General features: G+C 36.8%; 2 protein-coding genes across 4 annotated transcripts in view; one reads left to right on the plus strand and one right to left on the minus strand.

The window, feature by feature from the left end:
• ap2b1 (adaptor related protein complex 2 subunit beta 1) overlaps positions 1-6,792 on the minus strand; it is a 54,064-nt gene extending 47,272 nt beyond the window's left edge. The window contains exons 1-8 of one of the 2 annotated variants that reach the window (XM_051894100.1): positions 6,638-6,792; positions 6,108-6,162; positions 4,357-4,462; positions 4,107-4,242; positions 3,770-4,015; positions 3,499-3,689; positions 541-762; positions 228-348 (exon numbers count right to left, since the gene is read on the minus strand). In XM_051894100.1, coding sequence (XP_051750060.1) covers positions 228-348; positions 541-762; positions 3,499-3,689; positions 3,770-4,015; positions 4,107-4,242; positions 4,357-4,462; positions 6,108-6,144 — 1,059 coding nt within the window. In that variant the 5' untranslated portion in view covers positions 6,145-6,162; positions 6,638-6,792. The remainder of the gene's footprint in view (positions 1-227; positions 349-540; positions 763-3,498; positions 3,690-3,769; positions 4,016-4,106; positions 4,243-4,356; positions 4,463-6,107; positions 6,163-6,637) is intronic. The other variant, XM_051894101.1, reaches the window with a different exon arrangement.
• Positions 6,793-9,599: 2,807 nt separating this feature from the next.
• On the plus strand, positions 9,600-16,705 carry drll.3 (draculin-like, tandem duplicate 3). Of its 2 annotated transcripts, none has more exons than XM_051894303.1 (3): positions 9,600-9,745; positions 11,626-11,733; positions 14,928-16,705. In XM_051894303.1, the coding sequence occupies exons 2-3, from the start codon at positions 11,679-11,681 to the stop codon at positions 16,703-16,705; spliced, it is 1,833 nt and encodes a 610-aa protein (XP_051750263.1). In that variant the 5' UTR covers positions 9,600-9,745; positions 11,626-11,678. The 2 variants fall into 2 exon arrangements, with proteins under 2 accessions (XP_051750263.1, XP_051750264.1); XM_051894304.1 differs by lacking the exon at positions 9,600-9,745 and adding an exon at positions 9,777-10,422.
• Positions 16,706-17,746: the final 1,041 nt, after the last annotated feature.

Here is a 17,746-nt window from a genome sequence, read left to right on the forward strand (position 1 = left end):
TTTATTTAACGTTTATATGCGAGTGTTGTACACCTTGCATGTTAACAAACTTTCTATCAAGTAAGTGAGACTATCAAGTTTATAAATGACCAACTTATAAAAACAAATTTATAGCTGTCTTTGTAAAGTAATGCTCATTTTATATGCAGCTTGATGACGCGACGCTCACGCGCCACTGACGCGTGCGGTGTGAACCCGGCCTAAGAGTTAAACATCTTTTGAAATACCTGGGCAATGTTGGCATGAGAGGCCAGACGGATCATGATGTCCAGTTTCTCCAGCTTGACGTAGATAGGGTCATTGTACTTGACAAAGAAGACTTTGATCTCCTGCTTCAAGATCTCAGGCCTGCAGGTAGAGAGATCACTGTCTTAGTTGAAACATTCAGTATTGCCAAGCAAACAGACAAAATGGACAATACTGCCATCTAATGATGGCATTTAGTCATCTATGTCAGAGACTGAGTGATTAGAACGCTGAACTCTTAAACTAGTGCCTCAGAAAACAAATAGGACTGAAAAATAAGGGCAGCAGTCTAACCGTTTCTGCACAATAAGGTTAATGTTCCTGAGGGCCACATATTGGACCTCTGGTTCCCCAGACAACAGTGTGACGAGAGGAGGAGAGAGCTTCTTCAGAAGAGTGTTGTAGTAATCAGAGTCTTTGGGCAGGAGCTCCAGGAACTTCATCAGTACCTTCACCGCTGACAGCACCACAGCCGAGTTAGCATGAGAGAGACGTGGAGTCACACGCTCACAGATACTAAAAGAGACAGGAAGAGGGAGTTATGCTTAATAGGGTTTTCATCTGTATTAATCCTGGCACTCTTGAATTGAGGTTTTTCAATTTTGGATTGGTTGATTATAAAATTTGTCATTAACAGTTTAAATCTTCCCTGTACCCATTTGTGTGTTTTTCTTAGCGGGCAATACACAGCAAAAAGTAATATAAAGTTTGTCCTGGGTCCTAATTTATATAGTCTTTATTTACTTTTATTTGATATTGTCAGAAATCACATAACATATTTTATTCCTGTACTGGTAATAGAACAATTGCACATTACACAAAGCTATTTCAGCCGTACTGACAATATTGATGTGGCTATCACAAAAAGTATAATTTTCTCTGAGGGCAAACATTCAGAAAGAGAAACACTATGTTTTGTTGAAATACCTTGGTTTGATTAAGGGTACGTTTACACGACAACAATGTACTAAAAACAGAAAGGTTCTTTTGCATTTTTTGTATACAGACGACAACGCTGTCAAAATGATCCCCGTTCACATGGACCCACAAAACAAATGCTGTATTATTCATGCCAGGCCAGTAGTTGGCGATGTCACTTTGTAAAGAAACACTACGCGCCTATAGACTGAACACACAGTACGTACACATGGTCACCGTTTTCACAAATTTGCGTTTTTTGTAGTTTACACAGAGACGATAATGCTATCATTTTCAAAAACTTGCACTTTGAAACCGTTTGCATTTTCAGGCGCCCAAAATGCAGTTGTTGTGTAAATGAACAGCCAAAACTTTTCTGTTTTTAGTTCAAATAAGGTGTTGTGCATTAAAAACCAATTCTGGAAAGACTGTGATTTGAATTTCTCCTGTTTGATCTTCCTATGAAAATTTTGTGAAATCTATGCAGCAATTCATAAGCACTTTTTATATGGCCCAGAGGTGTAAAGAGTACCTGAAAACCATACTTGAGTAAAAGTACAAATACCTAACATCAAAAATGACTCCATTACAAGTTACAAGTAACCAATTCCAATATGACTTGAGTAAAAGTCTTAAAGTATCTGATTTTAACAGTACTTCAGTATTTTACTCATGCTGAATGTAGGCTAAGAGATCCACTAGTTCTCAACACCTGAGAGACATGCCGGTGAAAATAAGAAACAATTGATTTGTAAGATAATAAAATCAAGTTTATTTTCTAAAATCAAAATAAAACTGAACACTTCAGTATTGCAATAAATCAAGGTCAAAACAACAACCTTTTAAACATCTACAAACTCTCAAATCTCAGTTGAGCTCAAGTGCACAAAAAGGTCATAAGTAAACCAATATCCTTCAAAAAGGTCTTGTTAATATAGCGGATAAATAAAACAATGTTAAGTCAAATTAAATAGTCAAAGTCTACTGTACGTGCTGGTTTGAAAAAGTTAGGTGCCATGCAAAATGTAATTTGTAATTGCATTACTCATCACAAATGTAGTGGAGTAAAAAGTACATTTACTTGCTCAAAAATGTAGTCAAGTAGAGAGTAAAAGTTGCTAATATCTTTGATACTTAGTACAACTACAAAGTAGCCAAAAAATACTTAAGTACAGTAACTAATTACATTTACTCAAATACTTTACACCTCTGATATGGCCTGTATTGCACTATTATTCATGCTGCTATACAAATTACATATGAATTCTATGAATGGAACCCAAGAAGTGTTAGACCTAAATAGAAAATGCAAGCCTCTATTTCGTCTCAGAGGTTTATTCCACAACAAATCTGTTTATCTCTTAATAACAGTCTGAAAGAGAAAATAAATACCATGTGTGAATAAAATGTCATATCATCTTAAAATAGACCTGCGAGGAAAATAAATTAATATTAACATACAACTCACTCTAAAGCAGCACTAAATATTTTTATTTCTGTTCTATTCTTAAACTAAAAATAAATAATAATGTTATCATATGCCTGGCGTATATAATTAATCTTCTTCATTTGACAATCCAAGTACAGCAATCAGTTGTTGACATTTACCGGCTAGATATGCCTGAACTTAACCTGTCAGATCAGACAACACAGGTTTTTTACAGCCTCTAATCCACTTCAGTTTTTTTTTTTAAATGCAAATTCATAATAACAGGAGAGAAAGAAAACTTGACTGTCATATAATTAACTGTTCCAGACCTTTAAAGAAACCAGATTTCAGAAGATGTCAGATGTTGGTTGCCACATTCACATCTAAACTGGGGGAAAGAAAAGTCTAAATATATCAGTTCACCTGTGCATTCTCCAAATAAGCACTGGGCACTGTATTATTTTTCCTTATTTATTATTAGTTTTAATTCATATTTTAAAAATAATTCATTTTCCTTTATTTTTCGTATTCATTTTTATGTTCTTATATGATTTTTAAACATTTTAAAACTTACTGGGGCAGTTTCCCAGACAGATATATATATTTTTTTATTTTACTGTGAAGTATTACAAAAGTAATTTCGTATTTTGTTTTTATTTAGTTTTTTATTTTTAATTTAGTAATAATAATTATTATTATAATTATTATTGTTAAAATTATTATCTTATAGTCATATTGATTGGCTTTATAACCAAATCATTTTGGCCAAATTGTGCAGCCCTACAAACAAGCACAGCAAATCTGTATTTTGTTTTTTGTTTTTTTTTTGGAAACTTCATTCAATCTCCTTAATCTCCATACACCTGTAGAGATAAAGAAACCTAAGAGGATCATTATCCCCTCACCTCTGGGCCTCACGCTCGTCTTTGGGGTTGTAGTTGGAGAGGCAGTCCAGGATGAAGATCTGGCCCCACTCAGTGCACTCGTTGAGCGCCGTCAGGAGCTTATTGATGTTCTGGGGATTCAGGTCCAGAAGGTTGCTGTTGGGGTGAGACTCGCTGATCTCAGACAGAGCAGCAACTGCATTAGCCACAACCTATGAGAAATTCAGATATTAGTAAAGTACTGTAAATGTCGAGGTATGCATTCAGTGAAATTAGATCAAAAGAATCTAACCATGGGGTTGGAGTCAGCGATCAGGTCCCTGAGAGAATCCAGGAAGCCCTGGTCCTCCACCATCTGGGCATTGATGTCATGAAGTTTGGCCACACATACTGCTGCGGTCTTCCTCACATAGGGGTCTTCATCCTTCAGACACTTTCGCAGAGGCTCGCACAAGTACTCAGTGATCTTATCCACACGAATACATCCCATTGTACGCACAGCCAGAGCTCGGATCAGTGGGTTCGGATCCTCACAGTCCTAAAAAAGGAAAGAACAACTTCAGACAATCTGGTGGAATTTCATAAACATTGATGATCAGGTTGATCCAAACTATAACAGCAAGTCTTACCTTCACAAAGCTGTTAACGGCCATGATGGCCATGTCAGGTTGACTTTTGGCATAGTTCATAAGGTACAGGTAAACCAGTTTCTTCAGCTCCAGGTTATCGGTCTGCATGCAGTTTACCACATCTGGAAACAAGGAACTAAAGAAGCAGTGAAAAGGTATTAGCTTAATTCAAATGAATCATCTTTTACATAATGTGGGAAGTGAGAGTGCATCTTTGATTGTGTAATGGTGATGAATGAGCGCAAAGCACCTGACATCCTTGCCCACTGTCATGGCTGCAATGACTTTCTTTACTGCCTCTTTCCTCTTCTCCTTCTTCTCATTGTTCAGCTCAGCCTTCAGCTCAAAGATTTCACCTGAAACAGAGAGTAACATAATTAGAGTGGTCATCTGATCTGAGGTTTTCAAAGGCTAATGCTGATACAACTTCTACTTCTAGAGATTATCCTTTTTTTCGGATATTACCTTTCATGTAGTGTGTAATATAGCCATTTGTGAATTTAAAAGGTCTGTAAAGTTTTAAAGATCAAAATACACAATAAATGGAGTTATTGTCTCCAAAAAGAAAGAACCGATTCTGAACTGCCTGAAACGAATCGTCAGTAATTCCAGTCTTACTACCTGTCCAAGCCTACACAGGTTTGTAACAAATTTGCATAATGCCAGCATAAGGTCTACACTGGCTGCAAACATGACTACTTTGACTACCTGTCAAAGGTGGTTGTTAAACACTGTAATTGTAGCTGAGGTCTGGAAGATATTCGTCGACTGTCAACATGTCAAAAAGATGCTGTTTTCTGTGCTACGAAAGCAAATCCACTTTGAATGCACTTCCAAAGAATGAGGACTCTGGCTCGAATTGATACGGTAAAACTGATGCCATTTTTACTGTTGGTATCACTGTGCTGAATAAGCTCCTGAGCTGAAATTCAGGTATGGCAATGGACGGTTTAATTCCGACACACACTGTTAGCGATAGACCAATCACAACAGAACACGCCCCACCTCACCCCCTGCTGCCCCGCCTAGCCCTGGCCCATTGTATCTACAAAACAAATACAGCATTGTAGCCTAACCACCAATAGCAATAAGCTCTGCATTTTATTACTTTCAATAAGAAACAAAGTGTCATCATTCAAATTCTGTCCATTTAATAAACAAAATTCAAACAAAAAAAAAAGCCATTTTGATGCTCTTTAATGTGGCGTGACAGATCACTGTACAGGCGCCTCATTTCAGGCGGCAACGCGGAGCGCTTCCTCTTCCTCTTTAATACTAGTTACAGAATAAACATGAATGAACATCTGAAGGTATGTTGAAAGATACAGTACAACTTACTGAAATGTATAATTTCTCATGTAATCACTCAATCAGTGTTTCAACGGTGGAAAGTGTCACGTAGCATTTACCTCAGGTGAGTCCACAGCTTGTTAGTTCGCCAGATAAATGAACTCTTTCGCTAAATATATGTACTACATTAGCCTATATATTCATTATATTTTACTTAACCTGTTAATGATGTCTTTATTATTAAGTGTATGTTTAAATAAATCCGTCATGAAAATGACAGCCACTGTGTAAATGATTATATTTCAACAACGAAGTGAAGTAAAAACATACTTTTATAATTAGATTTAGAAGTAAATGCAAAAACTGCCTAATGTGCAGTTTACAAGTTTGCATACAATTTGTTATTTGAGTGTTAAGTATTATATCTAAAAATAAATAGCAACCGAATTTAGGCTAATAGTTTGGGCTCCGATGTTAATGTTTAATATTATAGTAATGTTAAAGTAAGAGGCGCACATGCACAGAGGCGTCATGCTCATTCAAACAGAGGGAGCACGTGCCTCCTCAGATTTTTGAGCCAAATGGATTTTCAATGCAAGTACTTAATTGTACATAATTATTTTTTTCCCCCCACAAAACAAAAATTTCAATGATTTAATTTCATCCCATAACTTAAATGAACATATTTAAGCAGATCTTAAATGTACTTGCCTTTTTTGTTGGTGGTAAAATACTTGGAGTCAGTCATCCTGACAGCTTCTCAGATCTGAAGAGAAGGAAATAGTTGAAAGTAAATATAAAGCACATTTCAACAATGCATAAAATCAACAATAATATAATCCCAAAATATATTTAATGGCCAACTGGCCATTTTCAGTAACGGTCATGAAATTAGAAAACAGATAAAAATTTGAAACATGTCTGTAATTCCCAGTTTACACAGGAAATCATCAGGAACAGTTATGTAGACCATTTGCTACATGAAGAGACAACAACACAGTAACATATCCACAGTAACAAGACGTTACATAATAAAACATAGTCAAAAATAATATGTGCAGCTACACCTCACAAATTTAGAGATTGTTAAATTTATTAATTGGGCGTGACCCAAAATGATCTAGCTATGCTAAGCTAGTGAAAACCCTGGAAGCAGGATTTTATCGACTGAAATACAGGCATCTTTCCTGTCTAAATTATATTGCAAACAATTGATGAAAACACAAAAAATAGATACGCACAAGAGATATAAGAATCGAAGCGATTACTATTTGGTTATTGGAGCTCTTCCCGGTGGGAGATGGAAGATGGAAGATGCGGTTTCTGCCACAGCTTAGTCGGGCGCTGGAAGATGGAGCGCACCCGGAAAAACAAAATGAAGAGCGGAACCAACAAACTAGAAGAATGTGTGAGATCGGAGCCACACAGATGTTACACCGGATACAGAGGACGTTGATACCAGTAGTTAAAGGTGCATTATGTAATAATTTTGCAGTAAAATATCCAAAGACCACTAGGCCAATGTTATATATTTTGTTCACTTGAGTACTTACAATATCCCAAATGTTTCCAACTATTTGTAAGTCGTGAGAAAATTGCAATTTTAACCAAGGCTCCGGGACGTGTGAGGAGTCGCCTGTCAATTGCGTCATACCCGCGTTACCCTCGGTTTCCGGTTTTATTTTGTAAAAACCATGGAAACACCAAAAATGCTTTAATATATTACATGTTTTAATAGACAAGGGAACAACTGTTTGGTTACGTTTATAAACAGAAAACTAATTATTGTTATATAGCTCAACACGTTTAGTCTTATTAATTTTCTTGATTTTTTTTGCGAGTACCATGCTTTACCATGCTTCAGAGAAAAACACTATTTTGTCAAGTAACTAACAGCATAATCAGATGCAGCTTTATTTTTAGTAACAGTAATACAGAATTCTCCATCATACAATACGTTTTAAAATTAATTGCATTCCATTTATCAACACAAGTCATCCAGCATTTAATATGATATTCTAAAATCGATCTCTCTTACTGCAGTGTGTCTCAAACAAGTGTCTCACAGCAGCCACCGAGCGAACGCACAGAGTAACGTTATAACATAATTTTCAACATTCTCAACTGTATCTAATATGATAAACAGAGCTGCGTTACCTCATACTCATCACCGGAAAAGTGGAAGCGGCGCCGACTACTGTGACATAATAAAAGTTCCGCTGCTCGCTGAGGTATGTGTTGCGCAATCGCTCCAGCGGCCTCGTTCAGCTCCCACAACACTCAGTCCTGCTGTGCTTCATACTACAGTAATGTTAATAAACACATCCATGAACATGATTTCTTCCTGAGTCCTATCCTGATTGTTTCCACCGGCTGTGATGTGAAGACCACATGTCCCAAGATTCTGCGCTCAAACTCGGCGTCAATAAGCTACACCTTTGTTTTGAATAGGCCTCTAGCGACCTCTAGCGGACCGAAATCTTGCATATTGCACCTTTAATAGGGAATGAGGGTGCATCATGCCCCATTCCTAAGAAAGTGGATTTAATACAAGCCCAGCGAGCTTATTACATCAGTTCAAAGGGTCATATTAAGACACATCCTGCAGGAGATCATATCAAATGTTATTTGTCTCATATTGCAGGGGAAACCAACCGACTTTATTCTAAAATATTTTGATCTACATGTCCCCAATGCCTTTTCTTGCCACAGTACAGTTTTTGTCTGGTAACCCTTTCTTAGGTCCTTAAGTTACCAGCTTTCAGAAAAAGAAAAAGAAGAGTTAATGGCCTTGATTGTGCATTATCATTCAACACGGCCTCTAATGATAGAAAAACAGTCTTCAGATAAAACTGAATTTGTGAAAACTTTCACCAGTTCATTTTGCTTTTTCAGGGAGTCTTCATACATGCATATACTGTAGAATAATTGTGATCTAAGACAAAAGGCTGATAATTTATAAAACTGGCCTCCTAGACAAGTCATATTTGTTTCAAACAGACTGTCTTATTTGTGAAATATTTCACAGCTTAGAGGGAGACAGAAAAGGAAGGTTTCCCTCCTAACATGGGTAAGAGTTTGCAGATCACCTCCACAAGGATCATTTACATGTTAAAGTAGAATATAAATATATTATAATGACATGTCACATATATATATAGCCTTTTCTATATGTCTGTGTGTATGTATTATCATCAGCTTATTTGTAATTAAATTATTAAGTATTTCTTATAAATATTAAAAAATACATGCTTGCATTTTAATCATATTATTATAAAATGTAAGATACTGTATATCATTACAAAATATATTATGAGTTTATTTGTAATGAAAAAATACTAGTTTTATTCAAATGCAAAAGTCTTTTGTCAGTATGGCCGACCATTAAAGGAATGTCTAAATGTATGGAGACAAAAGATTGTTTTTGGAGGCTAATTGCTGTCTAAACAGTCGGCCATCAATGTTGTATTTGTGGATGTATGGAGACAAAAGGATGTTTTTGGAGACTGATTGCTGTGACTGGCCATCAACATAGTATTTGTGTATGTATGGAGACCACAAAAAAAAAAAAAAAAAAAAAAAGTTTTTGGAGGCTGTAAAAGGTTTTTTTGTAAATAATTGGGTTTTGTGTGATTTAGTAGCTAATGGTATCACTAAAACTTGTATTCACTTTTTGATGCCATTTATTTAATGTTATTGCATAAAAACACATTTTACACCACAAAATTGTTTGTAGTTATTTAAAATTGATAAAAGAAAGGTTAAGTATATGAGGTACATGTAAAAGTAACTATAATAGCTTTATAGCTCTCGGATCATTATGCTACAAAATTGGGGTTTGGAACTCCATGGCAATTTCTGGAGATATCTCTAGTCCAAGAAAAAAACTTAGCAGGAACCTGTTTTTGTTATATCATCCTCAAATGTGAAACACAACTTCTTTTGACTTGTGGCTTTGGTTCCACGTATTTATTACTATTATTAATTTTAATGATAAATTATTTTCAGCAAAAATAAATAAATAAATAAAAAAATACATTCCAATATTCTTTAGCTTCTGTCATTCATTGCTTACATAAATTCTGAAACTTGAAAAGCTCCGAGTGTTTTCTTTGAGAAGATTCCACAACTGTGCAAATACACCAAACGGTTCATGAAAGTTCAGGAATGTCATTTAGTTCGGGTTCAAAGGGGGGTGTAATTCTTGGGCCCGCCAAGAAGCCTCAAGGGACTGGTCAGACGCATCCACACTAGGATACATACAGCCTTCCGTTTGAGAAGAGCACGAATTTCACCGACGCATTCATTCCCTCAACCGCGGACACGCGCAACGACTGCAGTGAATTAAGGTAAGTCAATTAATACTCACTTCTTTTTAACTGAACTGTATTATAATCATTGTCACATTTGCAATCGTGCTGATCACGAAAAACACTTTTGCTCCTGCTCGCGTGATATAGCTTAATTTATGTTATTAAACTCAGCAGCACTCAAGAATTCATACAGGGGCATTTTTTGCCGTATCTTGAATTTTGGTGGCATTTTTTATTTATTTATTTTTTTGTCATAAACCACCATTAATTTCCGACCTGTTTATCGTTATTATGTTGTGAAAATTGTGGTTGAAAAAGTGAGGATCAGAACCACTCCTACTTGGATAAATCAGTCGCTGTCTGTATTACTTCAGGAATCCGCTTGTGGCGCACTTGAGCATATTTTAATTTACATCCAGAGGGACAAAATTGGGGAGAATAAGTAATGTGTTGTGTCAGTGTGCAATAAAATCTAGTTTTATGTTTCTGGTTTCAATGAAACACTATGGTGGACCACTCGGGTTGATGATATTGGGCCTTATGTGGGTTTAAATGAATCTTGATCACGGACAATAGTCATGTTTAATAGCGCTCGAATGATGTAGTTTATCAGATGTGAGCACCGGGGCAGGACAGCTGCTTGTCAATTCTTTTGAAGCTCATCTTACAAAAAGGAAGATTATTTCCATTTGGACAACGGATTTTCTCAACAGGTGGGCTAGTTAAATCGCTGCAGCCAAGACGCGGCCCCTCCCAACGACCGCCTCCGTTTGTTCATCGATTATGTAAATTCGGCAGCTTTCATCTGAAAATCGGTTAAAAGTCACCTGTGGCCATTTGCAACTCCGGAGCAAAGCCACTAGAACGGCAAGCCTGCAACTTTAGCTAAAAAAGCGTAACGGAATGGATGTATTTGCAACCAAAAATATAAATTTCTAAGCGATATTTTTGCCTGACGCCAATTATACATGCTGAATTGGACCCCCCAAAAAACAGACAGTGTCCAATTAGAGCCAACAGTGCGAAACACCGAAAAAAAGGCCCGACTGTCGGCTTGGTGTGTCCCGGCCTTAAGGACCAGGGTGGCACTGGCCCACTCAGATTGACGGCTGGTCCACCCAATCAAATGAGACACAAAATATTATTTATTTATTTATTTGTGGGAAATAAGGAAAAAAACACGAATATATGACAATTATAATCGCTCAAGTACATGAATTTAGAGGATGTCACTCCGTGTGTACGTGACCGCTGGTCAAGCACGAAAAACAAAAGATTACATTTCTGAACTGATTATACAGTACTGTGCAAAAGTCTTAGGCCACCAGTAGATGTTTTAACAATGGCATAATGACCATATATTATTTCTCAGTCTCTTTATTAGAATATAACCAGAAAATACAGAAAATTTGTATGCAGTATTAAAAAAAAAAACAGGGAAAAAAAACAACTTCTATAGGCTAAAGTGGCAAGGATTTAGTGACCTCCCCTTACACTTGAGCAATAGCAGGAACCGGCTCTCTTAAACCTAAATGGAATGGAAAAGGACTGGAAGGCCAAAAAAAAAAAAAAAAACCTTCAAAATATGAGAAGTTTTTCAGATTTTCTTTTTTGAGAAAATGGAAGAAGGTATTTTCAGTTTGTATCATAATAAAGACCAAAAAATAAATAAGGATGGTCATTAAAACATTGCTAAAACAACAAAGATGGTGGTGGCCTAAGACTTTTGCACAGTACTGTATATCGCCTAAAAAGCATGCAAAGAGTCATCACTCATCTTGGTTGGTTCATTGCGATGACGCAAAGTTTATATATATATATATATATATATATATATTAGTATATAACATTATTTTTTTTTATGATATATTACATTATTTATTTGTTGGAAATTAAACTCTTTTTGTTTTTGGCAGAACTACCCCACAGTGATCTTAATTCACACTTGGAAGGAGAGGAAAGCGAGAACATGAGTGATCCAAAACCCTGCACAAAGAAACATCATGATACTGAAGAAAAAAGAGGTTGGTGTCTTCTTGATTCCTCATTAGTGATGCTGAAGACCATTATGATGTCAGCTCCAGGCGGCTCACTATTTTAAAGTAAAAAAATCAATAGCATGAGGGGCATGTTTAGCTACTTTTATAACTTAAAAGTAAACGTCTACAAATAATTTCATGTTAAATCTCTTACCACTTCACGTAGACTAAAAAACAAAACCCCCAATGAACTGATTTTCTAGAACTTTCTTGATTTTTCACATTTTATATAAATTTGAGAAGAGAAAAAGCCTAACAGAGAAAATTTACCAAGTAATTGTAAATTCTAAAGGTCCTTTCACACAAAACACAAACCGAACCAGTGCATTCCTCTGGAGCCAGGCACAAATATTATCTTGCCAATAAAGCAACACTTTATTGTGTGTTTAAAAAAAAAAAACAACAAAAGCAAAAAACGCACCGTGTACGCTGGGCATACGTTTCTAAGGCAGCTGTAGTAACGCAATGACTTTACCATTAGGTGATTAGATCTATTGTTAAGAAAGCGGAGCTTATAGCACATTGCAGTTTCTCTCATTCATAGTAATATTAGTGAGCCATTTTGGTATATGTAGTCGTTTGGTACAACCTGCCACAAAGTAAATGACTTCTCTGATAAAACAGCAAATTTTTCATTGTAAACTCCAACTATAGCTCACTCTAAAATAATAATTTGATGGCAAAAACATTGAAGATTAGAGAATAGGATGTCAATTCATTAAACGATAAGATGTTTCTTCACAAAAGCAGGTTATTCAACATACTGAAGCCACTCTTCCATTGGCATCCATTCAAAAATGTCCTCTTGTCTCCCTTGCGAGTATACCATCACGTTACTCCTTTTATTTTATTTTATTTTATTTTGTTAACCTTGGAGGCCCACTCTAGGAGGGGCTCTGCTTTCTTCGACCATCTGCCTGCAACTTCTCTCACCTTTTTGCATCATGTTTTTTTCGTGAAAGAGCCTTTATACGTTTGTTCAGTTTCCCATTTCATCACTCTTATACTAAAAGTAATGTAAAAAAGAACAGGCTGCTGCTGTTTTTTATATATATTTATAATGCAAATCAAGACATTTTAATTCATGACATGTGCTCATAATGCTCATAATCTTGCACAGCAGTTTTTGCATAACAAACCATCCAGATTTGATAGTATTAACATAACAAACTTTTAAAGGGATAGTTCACCTAAAAATGAAAATTCTGTCATCGTTTACTCACCCTCGTGTCGTTCCAAACCCGTAAGACCTTCGTTCATCTTTGGAACTCAAATGAAGATATTTTAAATGAAATCTGAGCGCTTTCTGTCCCTCATATTCAGCTACGCAACTACCACTTTGACGCTTCAAAAAGTTCATAAAGAGATCGTAGAACTAATCCATATGAATCGAGAGGTTTAGTCCAAAATTTCTGAAGAGACATGATTGCATAATATTCAATTTCAATTCAAGTCACATTCATTGGTATAGCGCTTTTCACAATACAAATAGTTTCAAAGCAGCTTTACAGAAAGTACATGTGTTTTCAAGTGATCTGTTATCAGAGGTGACTGTGTCAAAGTAATGGATTTCAGAAATGTACATATACAAATCACGCAGTTAGCTAACAATGTGTTAATTTAAACAATGTATTAATTTAAGACAGAAACAATGAGCTCACTACAGTATATAGAACATTTAGCATAGGTGCTTGTTGATTCAGAGTTTGCTTCATCTGAAGTCCTCAAATGAGTCATCTCTTCACAGGGTTATATGACCTGTTATATGATGAACATTGTGAACATTGAGAACCAATGAGGTTCATTCTCGTTTGTTACGCATCACGCTTGAGCTTCAGCAAGAACCAATGAGGTTTGTTCTCGTGCGTCAAGCAGTTTCGGTTGAGCTTCTGTTTATGTCCGCTGATCAATGTTTATATGTGAATAAAAGCCTAAATTAAATCTGTTCATCATATAAAAGTGATCATGTCTCTTCAGAAAATTTTGACTAAATCACCCGATTCATATAGATTAGTTTTACAATCTCTTTATGAACTTTTTGAAGCTTAAAAGTGTCAGTTACAGGTTTGGAATGACATGAGAGTGAGTAAATAATGACATAATTTTCATTTTTGGGTGACCCTTTAAAACAAAGATCTTAAAGGGATAGTTCACCCAAAAATGAAAATTATCCCATGATTTACTCACCCTCAAGCCATCCTTGGTGTATATGATATAAGATGAACACAGTCTGAGTTATATTTAAAAATATCCTTAGTCCTCCAAGGTTTATAATGGTTGTGAATGGGGGGGCCACGTTTTAAAACAAAAAAACATGCATCCATCCATCCATCCATCCATCCATCCATAATCTAAGTAATCCATACGGCTCCAGAGGGTTTATAAAGGCCTTTTGAAGTGAAGGGATGCGTTTTTGTAAGAAAAATATCCATATTTAATACTTCAAACAACTAGCTTCCGGTGGACGACCGTACACATACTGCGCAAGTCGATTTGCGCCAAATGAGTAACCCCTGACGCGATGTATGACGCAGGATGTAGGAGTAGCGTAAGCTTAGACGCCTCTCACAGTTCGAACAAATCAGGCTGGGCAACAAACTCAAGCTCCTCTTCTCTTATATCAAAATCCTCCGACATTTCTCTTTAAAATTTCTAGTTTTAGGCTTCTAATTCGTGGCTGGTGTTTTGTTTTGCTCTCTCATCTGCGCTTCCGCGTTCATCATCGCGCCATTGCGTCGGGTCAAAGGTTGCTCTTCCGCCAAAATCGGCTTGCGCAGTATGCGTACGGTCGTCCGCCGGAAGCTAGTTATTTGAATTTATAAAGTTTTAAATATGGATATTTTTCTTGCAAAAATGCATCCCTTCGCTTCAAAAGGCCTTTATTAACCTCTGGAGCCGTATGGATTACTTTGATTATGGATGGATGCATTATTTTATTTTTTTTTACGCAGCCCCCCATTCACAATCATTATAAACCTTGGAGGACTAAGGATATTTTTAAATATATCTCTGATTGTCTGATCTGAAAGAAGATAGTCATATACACCTAGGATAGATTGAGGGTGAGTAAATCATGGAAAAAATTTCATTTTTGGGTGAACTAACCCTTTAACTTTGGGGTTCAATTTTAATTTGTTTCTCTTTTGATTTTTTTTTCTATGGTGTAATGTTTGTTTTAGACCTGATGGGAGCGAACAAGAAAGGAAAGACGGAAGCGAAAAAATCTGTCAACTGCTCTCATTGCAAAAAAAGTTTCACACGTAAAACACACCTTAAGATTCACATGAGAGTTCATAATGGAGAGAAGCCGAAACAAAAAAAAGCCATTAGGAGGAACATAAAGATCCACGCTGGAGAGAAGATTTCTGACTGTCATCATTGTGGGAAGAGTTTTGCCTGCAAAAGTAACCTTAAGGGACACATGAGAATCCACACTGGAGAGAAGCCACATACATGTGACCAATGTGGGAAGAGTTTCACATGCAAAGGAGACGTTAAGAAACACATGCAAATTCACACTGGAGAGAAACCGCACACATGTGATCAATGTGGGAAGAGTTTCACACGCAAAGGAGACGTTAAGAAACACATGCAAATTCACACCGGAGAGAAATCGCACACATGTGATCAATGTGGGAAAAGTTTCGCATGCAAAGGAGACGTTAAAAAACACATGAGTATCCACACTGGAGAGAAGCCACACACATGTGATCAGTGCGGGAAGAGTTTCACACAAAAAGTACACCTTAAGAAACACATGAAAATCCACACCGGAGAGAAGCCGTACACATGTGATCAGTGTGGGAAGAGTTTCGGACGAAAAGACGCGCTTCAGATACACATGGTAATCCACACCGGACAGAAGCCGCACGCATGTGGTCAGTGTTTTAAGACTTTCGCATTAAAAGGAAACCTTATGATACACATGAGAATCCACAATAGAGAGAAGACGCACACATGTGATCAATGTGGGACAAGTTTCGCACGCAAAAGAGAACTTGAGGAACATGTGAAAATCCACACTGGATATAAGCCACACACGTGTGATCAATGTGGAAAGAGTTACACACGAAAAGACCACCTTCAGAGACACATGAAAATCCACACTGGAGAGAAGCCACACACATGTGATCAGTGTGGGAAGAGTTTTGCACGCAAAGAAGAACTTAAGGAACATGTGAAAATCCACACTGGAGAGAAGCCACACACATGTGACCAATGTGGGAAGAGTTTCATACGCAAAGGAGAAGTTAAGAAACACATGCAAATTCACTCTGGAGAGAAACCGCACACATGTGATCAATGTGGGAAGAGTTATATTACCAAAGAATACCTAAAGGAACACATGAAAATCCATACTGGAGAGAAGCCGCACGCATGTGATCAGTGCGGGAAGAGTTTCACACAAAAAAGTAACCTTAAGACACACATGAAAATCCACACTGGAGAGAAGCCGCACACATGTGATCAGTGTGGGAAGAGTTTCATGCATGGAAGCACTCTAAAATTACATCTCCATACTCATTCTGTAGAAGGGCCATTTTACTGTGATCATTGCGGTAAAAGTTTTGGTTTGGAATCAGTCCTGAGGAACCACCTGAAAATTCATGCTAAGGAGAAACGTCATTCGTGTTATTCATGTGGAAAGAGTTTTCGGTACTTGGCGGTTTTAAAAATACACCTGAAAAGACACAGCTCTGTAAAGCCTTATATGTGTTTTGAGTGTGGGAAGATGTTTTTTACAAGTTCCGAACTTAAACAGCACCAGATAATTCACACTGGAGAGAAACCTTACAAATGTTCACACTGTGACAAGAGATTCTCTCTGTTAGGAAACATGAAAACACACGAGAGGATCCATACTGGAGAGAAGCCAGATGACTGTCCTCCAAGTGAGAAGAGTTTTAGTAAATTAGCTTCTCTGCGCAGTCACACAAAAAGTAAGAAACAACAGTAAACCTTTCTATATAAATCTGTCCTAATGAGCCACAACAAATGAGAGGACAAAGAAATATCGAAGTTGTCACAGTGAACAAAGTTTTCATGCCCAGCAGTTTCGAATGTGGGCTTCTTATACCCTCAAAGATGGAGTTCCTTCCAAAAGAACGATATCTAAGAAGTTGTATTCTTAAAAATAATTTTGCTTTGTTATACATTTTATCATTATGCTATGTTTAATTTTCTCAAGCATACTCCTTATTAATTTACTCTCTTTTATGAAAGGTGTTTACCAAATGTTCTTGTGCTTGCATGTATAGTTCAGGAAGCTGAAGAAAAGGACTGTAACACTTTTCGAGACATGAATCTGATACTTATTTTTAACTTGTTTGTCATTGTTGCGCTTGGAACGTCTAGCTATTCCACCACGTATGATGTTTACCATTTTTACCAAGTCACTTTGCAACCAGTAACCGCTTGTTTGTTTTGGCCATCTTGTAAGTCAACAAAAACTGAGAGCTCTTTCTCATGTGTTTTGTATTTGTTTTACCAAGTAATCATTGATTAAACTTTTTATCTACATTTTGTCCATTTTTATTATTTGCTGATTCTACTTGCATAAAGAATAAACAACTTTTATCATTTTAGTCAGGGGCAGTTCTCGGATTTTAATCCAATTTGCAGCAGATGCCCTCTGACTTCTATTTCTGAAGAGCCTGATAAGCCTCGTTTCCACCGAATTTTGTCCCAGGAACTTTTTTCCCCCCAGACCTGTTGCTGTCTGCGTTTCCATTGCGGATTTCGTCCTCTGCATGTAAGCTTAATAAAGCCTGAAACTCGTCGTTGGTCCATCTGCCATAAATTTTTTAAACTCCATTGTTGATTCGAATAGCAAACAACTCTTACTGCACGCACCGCAACAGACTTTTAAAAATGGTGGTTGAAATAAAATGCTGCGTGAACTCAACCAATCAGCATGTTCAGCGCCAAAGTCCCACCTCCAAAAGTTTCTGAACTTTGAAAAAGTACTACCTTGCTATCAGGGACTTTTTAAGGGGGG

This window comes from Ctenopharyngodon idella, chromosome 5, assembly GCF_019924925.1.
Source record: "Ctenopharyngodon idella isolate HZGC_01 chromosome 5, HZGC01, whole genome shotgun sequence".
In the NCBI taxonomy this organism is placed as follows: domain Eukaryota; kingdom Metazoa; phylum Chordata; class Actinopteri; order Cypriniformes; family Xenocyprididae; genus Ctenopharyngodon; species Ctenopharyngodon idella.